Source organism: Talaromyces rugulosus, chromosome V, assembly GCF_013368755.1.
Source record: "Talaromyces rugulosus chromosome V, complete sequence".
In the NCBI taxonomy this organism is placed as follows: domain Eukaryota; kingdom Fungi; phylum Ascomycota; class Eurotiomycetes; order Eurotiales; family Trichocomaceae; genus Talaromyces; species Talaromyces rugulosus.
The window spans coordinates 4305494-4321991 of record NC_049565.1 but is presented as its reverse complement, the minus strand read 5'-3'; the positions used below and the strand labels follow the sequence as shown (position 1 = coordinate 4321991).

General features: G+C 45.7%; 8 protein-coding genes across 8 annotated transcripts; 6 read left to right on the top strand and 2 right to left on the bottom strand.

Moving 5' to 3' along the window:
• Window positions 1-927: 927 nt before the first annotated feature.
• On the top strand, window positions 928-1872 carry TRUGW13939_10011 (uncharacterized protein; the record flags this gene model as incomplete). Its single annotated transcript, XM_035493127.1, has 4 exons — window positions 928-1195; window positions 1261-1434; window positions 1487-1671; window positions 1723-1872. The coding sequence occupies 4 exons, from the start codon at window positions 928-930 to the stop codon at window positions 1870-1872; spliced, it is 777 nt and encodes a 258-aa protein (XP_035349020.1).
• Window positions 1873-2733: 861 nt separating this feature from the next.
• Window positions 2734-4679, top strand: TRUGW13939_10010 (uncharacterized protein; the record flags this gene model as incomplete). Its single annotated transcript, XM_035493126.1, has 8 exons — window positions 2734-2776; window positions 2868-2945; window positions 3011-3116; window positions 3169-3279; window positions 3339-3617; window positions 3671-3920; window positions 3973-4286; window positions 4340-4679. 8 exons carry the CDS (start codon window positions 2734-2736, stop codon window positions 4677-4679), a joined length of 1521 nt encoding a protein of 506 aa, XP_035349019.1.
• Window positions 4680-5097: 418 nt separating this feature from the next.
• Window positions 5098-5661, top strand: TRUGW13939_10009 (uncharacterized protein; the record flags this gene model as incomplete). Its single annotated transcript, XM_035493125.1, has 2 exons — window positions 5098-5277; window positions 5350-5661. 2 exons carry the CDS (start codon window positions 5098-5100, stop codon window positions 5659-5661), a joined length of 492 nt encoding a protein of 163 aa, XP_035349018.1.
• Window positions 5662-7099: 1438 nt separating this feature from the next.
• TRUGW13939_10008 (uncharacterized protein) lies at window positions 7100-7948 on the top strand (the record flags this gene model as incomplete). The annotated part of the gene is made up of 2 exons (XM_035493124.1): window positions 7100-7665; window positions 7741-7948. 2 exons carry the CDS (start codon window positions 7100-7102, stop codon window positions 7946-7948), a joined length of 774 nt encoding a protein of 257 aa, XP_035349017.1.
• Window positions 7949-8336: 388 nt separating this feature from the next.
• Window positions 8337-9244, bottom strand: TRUGW13939_10007 (uncharacterized protein; the record flags this gene model as incomplete). The annotated part of the gene is made up of 3 exons (XM_035493123.1): window positions 8337-8532; window positions 8590-8822; window positions 8888-9244. 3 exons carry the CDS (start codon window positions 9242-9244, stop codon window positions 8337-8339), a joined length of 786 nt encoding a protein of 261 aa, XP_035349016.1.
• A 366-nt stretch (window positions 9245-9610) lies between these two features.
• On the top strand, window positions 9611-10610 carry TRUGW13939_10006 (uncharacterized protein; the record flags this gene model as incomplete). The annotated part of the gene is made up of 3 exons (XM_035493122.1): window positions 9611-9732; window positions 9791-9938; window positions 10002-10610. 3 exons carry the CDS (start codon window positions 9611-9613, stop codon window positions 10608-10610), a joined length of 879 nt encoding a protein of 292 aa, XP_035349015.1.
• Window positions 10611-11240: 630 nt separating this feature from the next.
• TRUGW13939_10005 (uncharacterized protein) lies at window positions 11241-13233 on the top strand (the record flags this gene model as incomplete). The annotated part of the gene is made up of 8 exons (XM_035493121.1): window positions 11241-11303; window positions 11357-11702; window positions 11756-11836; window positions 11894-12058; window positions 12114-12377; window positions 12428-12571; window positions 12631-12757; window positions 12831-13233. 8 exons carry the CDS (start codon window positions 11241-11243, stop codon window positions 13231-13233), a joined length of 1593 nt encoding a protein of 530 aa, XP_035349014.1.
• A 1281-nt stretch (window positions 13234-14514) lies between these two features.
• Window positions 14515-15926, bottom strand: TRUGW13939_10004 (uncharacterized protein; the record flags this gene model as incomplete). The annotated part of the gene is made up of 8 exons (XM_035493120.1): window positions 14515-14650; window positions 14725-14921; window positions 14982-15053; window positions 15116-15193; window positions 15257-15314; window positions 15368-15475; window positions 15547-15779; window positions 15834-15926. 8 exons carry the CDS (start codon window positions 15924-15926, stop codon window positions 14515-14517), a joined length of 975 nt encoding a protein of 324 aa, XP_035349013.1.
• Window positions 15927-16498: the final 572 nt, after the last annotated feature.

The following is a 16498-nucleotide window of genomic DNA, read 5'->3' as shown; positions in this document are numbered from 1 at the left end:
CAAAAGCATTGAAGCAAAAGCTTAGCCTTTCTTCCATCCTATCAACGGGCTTTTTCTGATGCCTTTCGCGTCTCAGATTCGGCTGATAAGATTAGACGATGCAAATCATCGGAGAAATATTATTGATCGAGTGACTTGTCTGTTAGCGGGCATTAGTCAAACAGTCGGACAGATAATGACAGAATCTACCAGCCAATCAATAGAAATAACATGCAGCACACACTTGAGGCAAGCAAAGTAGTACTCGTCACAGGCAAAGTATATCCCGATGTTTCCATTGGCAGAGCGCAGCCGCCGGGTGCCCGCCAATCACACGACATAGCGCTGCTATTGTTTGAGATGGTTGAATAATCTTAATAATATTTTTTTTCGTTAGCGGCGTTTCAGGTTATTGTTCACTTTTTTAGGCTGCAGACTAGGAACCAGGGCCTTTTGTCTCCCCCACGCACTAGTCATAGCACCCAGCCGGTCATTGTTCATTTGTTCGAGCAGTACCGCCGAGACTGTGGCGCCTGCAGCGGGCGTGCTAGCTTGCTGCAGCTTGAAGACACATATTTCTGCTGTGGTTGTGATGTAAAATATTGAATGTTACTATTATTTAAAATGGCTGCTTTGAATAAATCCTCGATTCCGTGATGATACCACGTGACCGCCGTCGAGCTGTAGACCGTGACTGCCTGCGATGCCGAATCCTTTCCTCTCCGTCTCTGGCATGTCTACATTATTGATGAGCTGGCAGCTGTCGTCCAGCAACAACGAAGATGCAAGAACGCCGTCTGCCCACGCGCCAAGCTGCACTCCACTCCACATGGCCCGCCGCGTTAGCTTGACTGGCTACTCTAATTTTAGACCTCCAGCTTCCCTGCAGGGTAAAACGTTCTTTACAACATAGACAAGTCTGCATCTGCTTGGCGTAGGCTGAACACCATGTCCGACTCTGCAGAGACCTTTACCAACATCGACGCAGCCCTGACAGACGTCGTCGAGCCTGGCGCTGACGCCAGCCAAGCCAGCCAGATCCATCTGACGGCTCAACACCCCTTGCCGTACTGGCTGGTCAATGTGCCGCGAAACCAGTGGCCCGCGACATGTCCGGACTTTCTCAAGGGTCTACCAGACAAGAACATTGAGATCTTGGCCACGTTGGATGCGGACTACCGGCGGCTGAATTGGGATGGAGTCAAAGACCTAGTCAGTTAAGTACTGATTGGTGACTTTGATGTGTACGTTGAACGAACACAGAACTAATACGGCGCGTAGGGACAAACGATATTGGCAAGTTCCAGCGAGTCCCCTCGGATTTGCGGCGGTACTTGGAGTACATGTTCTACATCAAGCAAAAATATGGCTCTGTCATGGACTTTGTTCTCACGGAGCGGCTGCATTGGGATGCAGACGACTTGAAGCCACGGGGTCCTGCATTCGAACATGATGGTATGCACCTTAAAGAAATACGCAATGAAACTCTTTTTGATCATGTGAACAGACGATTTCAAGGTCCTATACAACGACTGGCCCTACGGCCTCGACCGGGAAATCGTGCATCTCGTCATATGGACCAAATTCGACTTGGACGAGGACCCTGCCACGGGCCTGTTGACGCCCTCGATGTGGAAAAAGATTGATGATTACATCGAAAAGACGTTTCGCTCTCGCATTTCGCCGGACCATGTTAGTATTTGCCCTTTTGTTCCATTGTTTTCCGTCTGCTAAGAAATACAGATCATCTGGTTCAAGAATTGGAAGTCGCTCAAGTCCATACACGCCCTCGAGCATTTCCATGTCATGCTGTACAAGCCGGACAGGGATTTCATTGCGGACATCACGCACGGCGACGTTCCTCTTGTTGAGAAGATCGCCCAGGGCGCATGACCTGACAGCTGTGACATTGTTATACTTTTGCCGTCATAAATATAAATAGAGTAGACCGAGTTGAGCGAATTAAACTAGCCTGGTTTCATGACTAGCATGACTTGAATAATACACAAAAACAGAAGAAGGAAAAACAAAAAAAAAAACAACATCTGATCGATGCCCTGTTAAGCGCCTCGGTTTTCTGAATCGATCAAGAAGTCAACGATCGACACGACTAAACGAGGGGTTTAAAGTGGGGGAAGCGTCCAGCACACGAGGAGGCACATGGATTGGGGGGGGGGGAGGGACCATTCTCTGAGCAAGTAGAAAATGTGATAATAAATTAAAATACGAGGCGAGAGAAGGGAAAAAAAAAACAGGCAGCAGAAATATTAAAAATTTACGTATTCGTATTTTTATTTTCCCGATGATGGTGAAAGTCACTTAAATAATACAGACCCGCCGCAACCCTGATTGGGCCGACCCCTCTCTGGCTCAACCCCCAACGTCACCGGCCAGCCTAAGTCGTAAAAAAAAAAAGAAACTCAGGCATTTCTCTCTCTTTACTCTCTCTTGTCTTTCTGCTGCCTATTTCCTTTTCCTCTTCTCTTTGTTTTACAGACCCGACAACACTCACGACTCAGACTCACATTCCGACCTGTCTGCATCTATTTCGCCTGGCTACATCCCTTTCCGCGTTGTCTCTCGACTTCTCCCCAGCCCAGCTTCTCCGCACTCGCTTTTGCTTTCACCGCTTTAGAATCAGACCATACAACAGACTACACACAGGCTTCTGCGCTTATATACAGATGTTTTTCGGTGCGCGCTCCTCTTGTTGAATACGAAAGAAAGAAAGAGAACTTGTATCCTACCGCCGTCATGCCGCTTCCTCATGTCCACGCGCACCGCCGCACTTCCTTGAGTAAGCGCTTCCCCATGAGCGAGCAAGAGGGAAAAAAAAAATCAAAACAGCAAGCTTACATGTCTGGGTCTTGTCTAATTTGTAACTATAGCAGGCAACAAGTCCTCTGGCGATGAGCAAAACTCCGGTCCGGAAGATGAGACTGTTGTGGAGCCGGACCAGGGCAATGGTAAGTATACTCTTCTATACAATTTTTTTTTCTATTGGTGAAGCTGACGGTTATTATTGGGAAAGTCCTGTCGCACATTATATCCCAGCTCCGGCCCGGAGCTGACTTGAGCCGAGTCACCCTTCCTACGTTTATTCTCGAGCCTCGATCGATGCTGGAAAGGATCACAAAGTACGTCATTTTCTGTGGGGACCGGAAAAAGGAGAGTACTGATAGCGTATAGCTTCATGGCACATCCAGAAACTCTCCTACCAATGGCCGACATTGACGATCCGCTGGAGAGATTCGTCTCGGTGATCAAATTCTACCTGAGCGGCTGGCACATCAAACCTCCGTGGGCTTTTCCTCTCATGTCTTTCCCCGGTGCATTTTAACTAACTATGAAAATTTAAGAGGAGTCAAAAAACCGCTCAACCCCATCCTCGGAGAAACGTTCAACTGCTACTGGGACTACCAAGACGGCACGCGAGGATACTACATTTCCGAACAGACCTCGCACCACCCGCCCAAATCGAGCTACTTTTTCATGGCCCCCGAACACCACATTAGGATAGACGGAACGCTCAAACCGCGGAGCAAATTTCTGGGCAACTCTGCTGCCAGTCTGATGGAAGGCACGGCGATTTTACGCTTTCTGAACCGGGGCACGGATCCTACCAAGGGTGAACGATAGTAGGTTATTTTTTGCAGCAACCAAAAAAGGAGATCTATCTGACATCTCCTAGCATCCTAACCCAGCCTAATATGTACGCCCGCGGAATCCTGTTCGGAAAAATGAAGTACGAGCTCGGCGACCACAGCTTTGTCAGATGCCCCGAGAACCACTTAGTGGCCGATCTGGAATTCAAGACCAAGGGCTATTTCTCGGGAACGTACAATGCCATTGGCGGGACGATCAAGAACGAGCAGACTGGCGAGATTTACTACGACATATCCGGTTTCTGGAACGGCGAAATGTTTTTGAAGAGCCATGCTGTAAGTCTGTCTTTGGTATTTTATCAGATTTTGGGTCTAACTGGATATCTAGACTGGAAAGAAAGAGCTTTTATTCGACGCTACGCACGCAAAGCATACTCCGCCCCTGGTACGACCGCTTGAAGAACAGACGGACCGCGAATCGCAGAAACTCTGGCTCAGCACCGTGCGTGGCCTGTACGCGCGAGACCACGAAGTCGCGACGACGGAGAAGACCAAGATCGAGGACCGCCAAAGAGAAGAGGCAGCCAAACGGGCTGAGGAGGGTGCTGAATGGAAACCGCGGCTTTTCCGGTCTGTTCGCGGCGGGCCTGGGGGTTCTGAAGAAGGCGAGGAGGATATTGACTGGATTATTGATGCTGAAATGTACTCCACCCCCGCTCTCTCTTGCCTATTGGGCGTTAGCTAACTATGTACAGCGACTACAACAATATCGAAAAAACGCACCAACAGATTCTCGCTATCGCACCCATCATCCCCGGCCAAACACCCTCGAGCCAACCCCCCGCTCAATACAGCCAACGTGACCAACCCAGCACTGGCAACGACCTCATTGACTTTGACAGTGACAGCAATGCAGCAGCAGTAGCAGCCCCATCTTCCTCACAAAAGGGCGCTGATCTCCTCAACGGCAACGGCTCATCGGGCCTCATGACACCTTTGCAACCATCCGAATCTACATCACAGCAACAGCCGGTGGAAAGGGTAGATTCCAGTACGGCCGATTTGGATGTTTTTGTTGATGCGCAAGAGAAATGAACCAATCAAAAAATTATAATAACTCGATACAGAATACCACCTTTTTTTAAATACTTTTTTAGGCTGAATGACATGATATGATATTATATGATACTCTACCATACTTTTAGTCGTATTAGTTTTCTCAATACTTTGTACTTATAGGATACTACGTCTCGAGCTAATTATAATGTGATATATTGGGCTACACAAGTCCTACAAGTAACACAAACCCCGCCCACCTCGCCTTCTCCAGAATATACCTCTACCCCCTCGGCCTCTTTCAACCATCCTAAACTAAGTCTTGTTTTAACTCGCCCTCCAAATTCAAGAGTTAAATACCAATACCAAGCCGACATCCACTTCCATAGCTTTTTATTTCAAATTCTCTGCACCCTACACAAGCAAAGGCAACGCAAACTGCTTCAATTGATCAAAAATGGCACCTAAACTCGAGCACGTCTTCACTATGAGAGGCTACATGGACGCAGGAAACACCGTCAACCTGAATGCTATCAAATCTGGTCCCCATCGTATTATCGTTCCTATAAATGGTGGATTTGTTGAAGGATCCGGGCTCAAGGCCCAGGTTCTTCCTGGCAGTGGTGACTGGATTTTAGTTTGTGGACCTTTCTTTCTTCCTCAAGCCCTAATTTCTGCCTTTTAGCTAACCGATTGCAATACATAATAGACTGATCCCGCGACCGACGTCTCTCATCTTGACGTCCGCATCCAAGCCCGTACCGACAATGGCCATAGTCTTTACGTTCACTACAATGGTAAACTCAAGGCAAACGACAAGGTCAATAAAGTATTGAGCTTTGCATCCGATGCAAAGAGTACCGACTACGGGGACCAAGAGTGGTTTGCTACACCAATCGTGGAGACAAGTGACCCGAATTTCAAATGGGTGGAGGAATCCGTGTTTGTTGCTCAGGGCCGTTTTGTTGTTGAGGAGAGTCGCTCGGCGGTGGAGTATCAGATTTACCGGGTTGTGAACTAAAAACAAAAATAGGCATATTTGTGTACTGTCAATTTGTACGAGAAAAGGTATTGAGAGTATTGGCACATCGTTTTTATTACTATTTTAGGCGGTTTTGACTGCCTCCCAGATGACTCGTAGACCGGGAAGTAAAAGGGTTGGGAATTTGGGCGTTTGTGGCACACGTTCGAGTCAACAAATTTCCTATCTTGGTTGTTCTTCTGACTCGGATTATTGAAAGTTTAATGACCATCTCAAGTCCCCGAGGTCAAATGTATGGGACTGATCTAAGCTCCAATGAAACGCCTAGAATTGGCAGAATTTGTGGGTCATTTTAGAGTCGGCGCTGGCGACTAGGTCGCAGTGGGGCGGTCCGTGCGGAAGAAACCTTAATTCAAGTCCATTTAGTTTATGACTATTGACACGCTGAATCATGTGTTTACGCGTTGTTGGATTTGTTTAGGCTTGGAAAGCCCATTTTCTAGGAAATCAGGGACACCGAGATCATCCCACACATTCTGAATCGACATTGAAAGGTGTCTCGGGGACCAGCCCAAATCTCGATCAAAAGGATGATGTGAGGTGCACGATAATAAGTCGCGTGGGATCAGCAATTGCTTAGACTTGCGCGGTTATTGGGATTCCAGGGGTAGAGCTACATAGATGGGCATTGGGCTTTCCAACTTTCTCGATTAGGGCCTAGCTATGCGTTGTGAACTCCAAATTTTCTAGACCTTGCTTCTGGACTATCTATCTACTTCCGAGCAAGCTAATTCGCTGGAATCTTCGACATTGAATCAGTAGCCGATCCGTCGACAACAAGAATTCGATGATGTGTTATTTTCTGTTTTCATCTCCAAGATATAGTGGTGATGTGCTATTCAAGTAATCTTTTAAATTTGCTCTGGGGTCCTATGCTGACAATGGCGTCTGTATCGTAGGTGGAGGGTCGCAAATAAATACAATAGAGCCAAGGCCGACGAGAGCAATATTTCTCGTGGGGGGAGACGTTTGAAGGACCGAGATGGTGTTTTTGAGCAAGAGAATAACTGTATGACAGCGAACAGGGAGGAGGAGAAAAAAAAAAGACAGAAAAAAATAACCGACAATCCGCAATGAAGATCGTTGACGAATTTTTACACTTGTTCCGAAGCAAAGACCTATATTTGACGACATAACTAAAGCTGTTTTTATTATTAAGCTCATATTGAGATAAGCTACCGCGTTGCGGGGATAGAGCCGAGGCTGTGGGATAGTCGGCGATTGAAATAGCATTTGCTAATCGAACTAACCCTAATGCACCATCCGACATCCGTGAGAGGGGAGACAACCCCGGATACAAAAGCGGCTTGTCGCATAAACAAAACGACGTCCAGGGTATATGTACGAGCAAAGGACATCCCAGCCCCTCCAAACCCCACACATCTATACACCCCAGTTGTCATCACCCCGCATCATCATGGCCTCTTTGGAAAACAAAGTCATCGCAATCACCGGTGCTGCCTCAGGTATTGGGCGAGTTACTGCTATTGAATGCGCCAAACGTGGTGCCTCGCTTGCACTAAGTGACAGGGACGAAGCCTCTTTGTCTGGGCTTCTCGGAGAATTAAAAGCGCAGGGAGTTACAGCCATCACCACCGTGGTTGACGTGACCAATTCGGATCAAGTCGACGGCTGGATCAAAGAGGCTGTTGCGCACTTTGGGCGACTCGATGGTGCTGCCAACATCGCTGGCGTTGTTGGACAACCGGGAGGAAAAGTTTTCGCGAATATCACAGAAACTACCAATGAACATTGGTCTACCATTCTGGATATAAATTTGACAGGCCTGTTCTACTGCCTGAGAGCTCAGCTGCGAGTCATGCAAAGTGGAGGTTCGATAATCAATGTTGCCAGCATGGCTGGAGTCATCGGTCGACCAGGGATTGCCGCATACAGTTCAAGCAAACATGGTGTGATTGGGTTGACAAAAAGTGCTGCTAAAGAGGTCGGCGAGCGAGGTATAAGAGTCAACGCTTTAGCCCCGTTAGTATTTCCTTCTTCTTCTTCTTCTTCTTCTTCTTCTTTGTCGAAATAAAATATTTATTCAGATTACCCCAGAGGACCCGTGGACACACCAATGCTGCAACAAATTAAAACCGATGCTGGCACCGGTGACCGCCCGGTCACAGAGACATACAAGAATGTGCCACTTCGAAAAATGGGCACTCCCGAAAATATGGCGAAAACCATTGCATTTGCTTTGAGCGATGATGCAAGTTTCACAACTGGCGCCACTTTCACTGTTGATGGGGGGATTACCTGCTGATGGTCCGGAAACTATTACCGGACCTTTCAGAGACCCCTGCCTCTTCTCTTGCACGAGTTCTTCCTATAGTTAGTTAAAAGACACTATTTCCAATTCCCATACAAAGCATCTAGCTATGAAAAGAAGACAATATAACATTCAATCTCGTGACTAGGTTGAAGTCCTCAGCCAGGTTATCCCACAGGAAATTGGACAGCCCAAGATTTCCAGCCAAAACGAGATATTAACAGCTGCACTAAAGGACGTTTAGTCTCCCAGGCAGCCAATCTATGGTTTATCCGCAGGCTCCAACATATGTATATGTAATTTTGGAAACGTGTAATGTTTAAAACAACCTAAAACTAATTTATATAACAGTCTTCCACCCGCACATTCAGCGAAAGCTTCTTTATTTTCCGCAGAATCCTCCATCGACAGTGATCGAAACCCCGGTGGTAAAGGTATTTACGGGAGAAGCTAGAAATAGCAAAGCAGGATCCAAGTCACTTGGAACACCCCATCGAGCGGCTGGAACTCTACCCATAAGATACGCATTCACTTCAGCGTCGTTGGCGTACTCCACAGTCATTGGTGTTGTCATGAATCTGTGTGGGTCATTTTAGTCAATTTGGAAAAGACATAAAAAGATCAGAGTTACATACCCAGGACTGATAGCGTTGACTTGTATACCCTTGCTCGCCCATTCATTACTAAATGCTTTGGTCATTTGAATTACTGCGCCCTTGGTGGACGAATAGATGCTGGTGTTCTTGTTTGCTTGGAAAGCTGTGACAGAAGCTATGTTGATTATTTTTCCGGGGCGGTTCAACTCGAGTAGTTTTCGGCCAAACTCCTGACATGAGACATAGATTGCTTTTACATTTACTGCAAACAACTGTAAAAATCCCAACATGTCAGTCAATCAAAAAATTTGACAGGATACATTCAAGATAATCCCACCAAATCTAAGTCATCGTCAGTGGCATCCTCGCAGGGTTTGCGCCTGATGACACCAGCGCAGTTGACCAAAATATCTGGAATGACCCCTGCTTCCCAGATCTTGGCGTAGCAAGAACGCAGGTCGGCGTTGTTAGCCAAATCGCATTCAAATCTAAGAAATGAGCGCCCGAGCCCCTTGATCGTTGCCTCCAGGTCAGGACTGTTTTGATCGTTTGGGATCTCGATCGAAACAATAGTTGAGGCACCAGCTTTGGCCAAGGCTACGGCCAAGGACCGCCCCAAACCCCCGGTGGCACCCGTCACCACGGCGGTTTTGCCGCCAAGGGAAAACGTCTGCTGCAAATAATCGGCTTCCATGGTTATGGTCAGGTCAACAATTATTTCTTCTAGAGTGATGAAGTTTGCGACCAGCTGACGACTAAATATCACAGAGTACGGGGGTTTACCGGCTTGAAACGCCTCGGGGACTTGTGCAAATTAACTTTAATTGGCTTACCCACGCATACTTCGGGTATGGGAAATGTGGGGCGGGCAAAATGCGGGGATATAGTTCATATAGTTCAAAACGGCGACTTAGAGATAGTACATGTATTAAATAAATGGCCTATGATATTAAACAATGGTTGAAAGTCGGGCTGTTTTCATTTGGTTGCCTTATTATTTGATTCAAAGCTGCTAACACCACTAGTTACTTGTTTTGAGGATATAATCGATTCCTCCAACATGGCTGCTTCTGTTAATGCCGCCGCCCTACTGGCCTCGGCCGCTGTCCCGGCGTTCAAGTGTCCACTAGGTACGAAGATGCACATTCTAGACTTGGGCACCTTGGAAGTAGACGAATCGTGGTATGTGTATATTTGCATACGCATTTTCTTTTTCACTATTGTATTGAACGCGCCATAGGATTCTACGAGGTGCCAATTCCAGTGCATTGAGCGACAAAAACCCCGTCAACAAGCGTCGTAAGCTGGTTCTGCTATCTGCGCTGATCGAGTTACCTGGAACTGGTCTTATCCTTTTCGAAACTGGCTGTGCAGAAGACCTCGATGTGGTATGTAAGGGTCTGTGAGGGTCTCTACATATAATTTGTGAATAGTATTGAACAATAATTTAGGCATGGGGTGCTCCTTACACTGATGTGTTCCCCCGGATCCAATACAAAGACAACAACAAGCTACCAAATGCGATCAAAGCTACTGGCAATGACATCAAGGACGTCAAAGCTGTAATCATGGGTCATCTTCACCTCGATCATGCCGGAGGCCTCGAGCATTTCTTGGGTACCGACGTTCCCATCATTGTCCATGAAGAAGAGTTTAAACACGCCTGCTGGGCCGTTGCGACTGGTGCAGATCTAGGTGTTTACCTTGGCCATTATATGTTACTAGAGAAGCTTAACTGGCAGACCTTTACTGAATCGACTCTGGATATCTATCAAGGCATCATATTGCATCATTCCCCAGGCCACACACCTGGTCTTTGCCTTATGCAAGTCAATCTCGAAAAAGACGGAACTTTTATATGGACCACAGATCAGTTCCACGTCGCAGAAAATTACGAACAAGGGCACCCTCAAGGTGGACTAGCTCGTGATCATACCGCATGGTATCGCAGTCTGAACATGGTTCGCCGATTGCAAAGACTATACAACGCACGGCTGATATTTGGACATGACAAGGTTGTTGCAGACCAATTAATTACCGAGAAGGCCTACTTTGAATAAATCACCTTGCTTGTGTAAATAGCTACAGAAGTTGAGCTCAGAGGCTGGAAATGGAAACTATTTTGGTCGAAATTCGCACGTATCTGAACCTGGATTTAAAATAAAAGAGAGATTTACTTGAAATGTATACACTAAACTTCTGTGGTATGATTTTGTTGGATAGTACTTCGTAGACAAGGATTTAACGGACACAAACTCATCTAGATTTTTTATTTCTGAGATACGTATTCCCGATTGGGCATATGCAACTTGAAGGGAGCTTCGACGATTAGAGTTTATTAGGTTTTATGCACGCACGGACCACCAATGAATGCTAAAACCGAGGTCTCTTAATAACGTAGCATACCTTTTAGAAAAGCTAACTCAGGGGACGATGTCCCAAATTTTGGTAATATGATCATCGACCTGCATGATCCAAGACGCCGAACACGGTTCCGTAGCCTTGGACCCTTAGGTTTATGCGGGGAAAGCTCCCTGTATAAGGCCATTTGAAATAGCTAGGCAAACTTAGTTGTAGCATGTCAATCGTACACGTTGGTTTAAAAGCCTTGTCCATCCCATAGGTATAGTTTGAGCTTAAAGCAACAAAACCGAAACTCCAGAGAACGTGTCTTTTTGGGGGGCAACACAATGGTACTCCACTCAGAGACCATAAAACAAGCGGAGCGCAAGATATCCGCCTTTAATCTTGCGGTTTGTGCATTTCAACTCCCCTTTTTTCCCTTCTAGGCACTAAGATTTACTAGCTTGTCTTTGCTCTCACACTGGGGAGTTTGACTTATGGCTATACGTTTAGTATCACTTCCACCACTGTCGGGCAGCCGGGCTGGTTTGCGTACTTTGGCCTCTCGCCAACGGCTGGCACCCCGAACTATAGCTATACTCAAGCAATTGAGGGATCTATGAATGGCCTTTTTTGCGCGGGAGGTTTCTTTGGTGCGATATTTGCGGGATGGTCTTGTGACGCACTTGGTAGAAAGCCCACCTTGTGGATTGCATCACCTCTCGCAATTACCGGTGGTGCTCTACAGGCGGGTGCAGTTCATATTGCTATGTTTCTCATCGGACGTTTCATTGGAGGGTTTGCAGTTGGTTTGTTTTATGGCCGTTTGTTCTAATGATCAAGACTTACACTCGAAACAAAGGTATTCTCATCGTTCTGATCCCTCTCTTCCAGGCCGAGATAGCACCACCGGCTGCTCGTGGCTTTTTGGTATCTCAGCATGGTAAGTTCCTGTTTTCTATTTGTTGTTAGATCAAGAGCTGACTGATTTCCTTCCTAGGCGTTGTTCTTGTTGCAGGGTATTCTCTAGCCGCTTGGACTGGATTTGCCTGCTACTTCTCAGAGAACCAGTCTTTTCAGTGGAGATTTCCACTGGCAGAACAGTGCCTATGGCCACTTGCCCTCTTAATTCTCAGTCCGTGGATTCCGGAATCACCCCGCTGGCGTGAGTTTTTGTCTTAGTTGTCATATCAACATACCAGTTCGCTAAAATATTCCAGTCCTGCTTCATGATCGAGCAGAAGAAGCCTGGGAAATTGTCTCAAAACTTCATAATTTAGATTCAAAGAATACAACGGATGCGGATTTCACTTTTGCTCGTGAAGAATTTTATCAAATTCGCCAACAAGCAATATCCGATGCCTCTGCCTCCTCTCAAGAAACTATCTGGACTCTTTTCACAAAGCCGTCGTATAGAAAGCGTATGATTTGCGCATTCATCGTCATGTTTGCTTCTGAATCAACAGGAATCCTGGTCGTCTATAGTAGGTTACGAGTTTATTTTTGAGCCAGTGATTATTGCTAATACAACTAGACTATTCTGTTCTCCTTTATCAATCACTCGGGTTCAACAATCAAACTTCCCTTCTCCTGTCTGCGCTCTATGTGACAGTGGCTTGTGCGGGTAACTTTGTTTCTGCAATTCTGGTGGACCGTGTTGGTCGAGTAAAGCTTTTCCGTAAGTTACAAGGACCTCCCGGGAAATTTTAACTGTTCAAACTAACATGTGAGCCAAAGTTACCGGTCTCATAGGCTGTCTAGTTAGTCTACTTCTTGAAGCAGTAATGGTTGCAAGATATACTGGATCCACGAACCAGGGAGGTCTGAGGGCAGGGGTCTTTTTCCTATTCCTCTATATCACTTTGTAAGTTTAGGGGTTTATCCTAGGCGAGCACTTTCTGTTACATGAAACTGTCTTACTGACCACCGCTTTGAAGCTATGGCTGCTGCATTGACGCGACAACGTATGTCTACTGCAGTGAGATTTTCCCTAGTCATATCCGTGGCCGTGGAATGGCTTGGTCTCTCGCAATTCTCTTCCTATCTTCACTGGCATACCTGGAGGCAGCACCAACAGCGTTGGCCAATATTTCATGGAAGTACTACATTTTATTCTTGGTCTTGACATTGATTCATATATTCGTTGTCTGGTGGCTATTCCCCGAAACAAAGGGTCGATCTTTGGAAGAAATTGGCGAATTGTTTGGTGACGAGGTCGCTGTTAAGCTTACTCAGCTGACAGCAGAGGAGAGAGAAGATCTGGATCGGAAGATTTTGTCTGAGAAACAAGGAAATGTCCACCACGTTGAAAACGGAGGTGATGTCGCACATAAAGCTTGAAATTTTCGTCCATCTCAAGCCCGGGCAACGATCACGCAATAGCCAAGAGATATACGATCCGGGGCAATACAACCGGGGGACACTTCGAATACTGAATGAAGGATTGTGGGAATTGTTGTGTCGAGGGGGAAATAACTACCGATTTCTACCGCACTGTTACATCTAGTGTCATAGCTCGGACACGAGTTTATTTTTGTTATTTGGAGAATACTAGGAATATTTAATCGATGGCGCGCCTTTTAAAGGCTCTTAATTTGTTAAAGTATTATTGAGAAACGCCGAGTAATATTCAAAATCATAGAAACGAAGGGAAACATATGACACTTGTGAAAATATTACAAAGTATATGGAATTTGTTGACACAGGTTTGTCATTCCACGTAATGCTGAGTCAACTAGTTTTGTTTTAAAATTTCGAAGCTAAAATAAATGATCCTATGCTACCATGGACAAGATTTCCAACACTTGTGTGTTTTTAGGAAGAAGGAGAGGGTTAATCCTAAGTACGTTTTTTTGTAGATGTCTAAATAGTGCCTTAGATGTCAACTTCGGTATCTTTGCGTATATCAATGCAAGTGATAAATACGTGTTTGGCAATGTCTTTATAGACTCATAAACTGTGTATCCGGCTGCTCCGAAAGTTGGACAAGAAAACGTTAACAGACGGTGCTGGATATAGCTATAACTGAGTGGTAGAGAATCTAGACTCCTTGCACCCTTTCCCCCACAACACCTGTTGGTCAATGCTTGAATACCACTTGGAGAGCGAGATCTGTGACAAAATGAAGGAAAAAAGAAGAAAACAGTCTTTGGGGCTATCTGAGATAAAATCTTTTAGGACTGTCCCGTTCCCATCTTCATATCTATAGATTAGTCGCAGGCAGGGCCGATTCAGAATATTATTATCAATTCATATCTTGGAAGGGGGTGGCAAGGAATATCCTGGGAAGAGAACCAAGAGACTGAGGCTTCCAGCATAGTCACACAAGTTCAACACAACTACATTCCACTTCAAATAATTAATGTCCCGGATCATGATTCAAAAAAGCCTATGTAGGGAACATCGTCCAACTCCGTTGTTCTTCTCGCTTTCAATTCCGAGAAACTAGCTAGAAGGTATATTTTCAACTGGATAATTAATCGACCTTCCACTGAAAGTGTTCCTAAACTGATCTCGCTAGCCGCCACTTTGCGAACCGGGAGAACGTTAACAGCGGTTTTAGCGTCCAATTGTTCTATATTATTTTGCATTCCGCGGTAGCGTTAACGATAGCAAGCGAGGTTAAGCTGAAATTTGCTTCACCAACCACTTCACCCCCTCAAGCAGATCATCCTCGGCGATTTGGGTGGTGGATATGTCAGGGAATATCCAGAAAGCATGCGGCAGTCCGGGATAGACCTTTACTTTCACGGGAACCCTAGGCATACAACCAAATAGTATTAACAAATGCGCCATGACATCAGGCTGTATGAATCGGGGGGATCCACATACCCAGCACTTTCAAGAGCATCAGCATAGGCCAGACCTTCGTCCCTTAATGGATCTTTCCCACATATCTGGAAGAATGTTGGTGGGAGTTCATCGAATCTTGGAGCTAGCAGAGGTGAAACGGTAACGTGGGATGCATCTGCAGGATTATACCATCGCAGAAATTGCTTCATACATTCCGGAGTGAGAATCGCAGGATCCTTCAAGTCAACCATGCTTCGAAGACCCAATTCAGAACAATGTTGCTCACTTGGACATACCACAGGTATGCGCAGTAGCTGGCCCCGAATTTGCAGACCCCTCTGTTTGGAATCCTGACATACCACCGCAGCCTGATGGAACATCAGCATTCTCTCATCCACACCAACTAGGTGGTTCCAAATCATCTTCTCACTATATTTGCACCCGCGCTGGTGCCTCCAATTAAGATTTTATCCACATCTAATTTTAAGGATATGTGGTCTTTTATAGCCTGTCAGCATTCAAATTAGTTCCTCGTTCTCTGAAAGTTCGAATTGGGAGAGGGAGCATATACCCAGTCTAGTGCAGCCCACGCATCATTCAACTGCGCTGGGTACGGATTCTCCGGTGCACTAACAAGTTCTCAGCACAAGTTTTAAAAGTGTAGCGGTTCTCATAAACTTACAGTCTATAGTCAACGCTTACTACCACCAGCCGAACTTTGCTACAGAGGAGTCGACAAAATCTATCTTCGCCGTCCAAATCACCAAGTGCCCAACCGCCGCCGTGGAAACTAGAAAGTGGAAAGTCAGGTTAGCCTGTGTGAATACTTATAATATCCGTCCGGACGACCGGGTATCTCACTAAAGCATTCCCGGAAGGTTCGTTTCAATTGTGTCAGGAACATAAGTCCTCAACAGAATTTGCACCTCACGATCTCCTTGAGAAAAAGTAATAGAGTGATCTCTGACAGTCAAACTATTGCCGACTGGTTTTGATTTTCCTTGTCCTCGTAGCTTAGCCTTTAACATATTCGCCCGTAGCTCTCCGACAGATCCAAGTAGCACGGGGACAATGCTTTTGTTTGCTTTATAAAACTGTTGAGAAACGATTTTAGTTTTATTGCCCATCGTAATAAGATGGTATAATACCTGCTCCCACTCGACGTGATATTCTTCATGTTGATTACGGCTCGCAAGCCATCGCCCGGTTTTGGGGAACAAATCAGTATTCACAATGCCCATCTTGCTTGGCCGATTGGAACCAAGACTGGGCTCCAAGATAAAATGTAGATTCTTCGAGCAGAAGGTACTTTCTTTGTTTCAAGAAAACAAAATTAACCTTATTGAACATGCGACCATGCATTTTTTCGTCTTGGTTACTAGTTCGGGAAGGTAACCAAGTCACCATGTCCCCACTAACTCGGCTGCAGTTCAAGAAACCGAGGCTTTTTGGGTGTACCAAAGGCAAAGCATTTGATTACATGATTCCGAGATTGTTGGGATATGGTTCCTAAAGCGTTCGTCCCGCATTGTATGTCTCTATATTCTTTAGTCCCTCTGAACGGTAAAGTAGCTTCCTATATATCATGCGCTGTTTGAAAATATTTATCGATTAATGCACCGTAAGATAGTCAAAGATACTTTCCGAACATCCTAGGTCTACTCTCGTAAATTCATCATGAACCATGATCGTGATGACTATCCATGTAGATTCCCGATTTTCCTGGAACATAATGTTTTACACGAGATGCCGCGGCAATTTCCTATTCAAGACGGACCTGATTTAATTTATTATTTCTCTATAGTCATTTAAC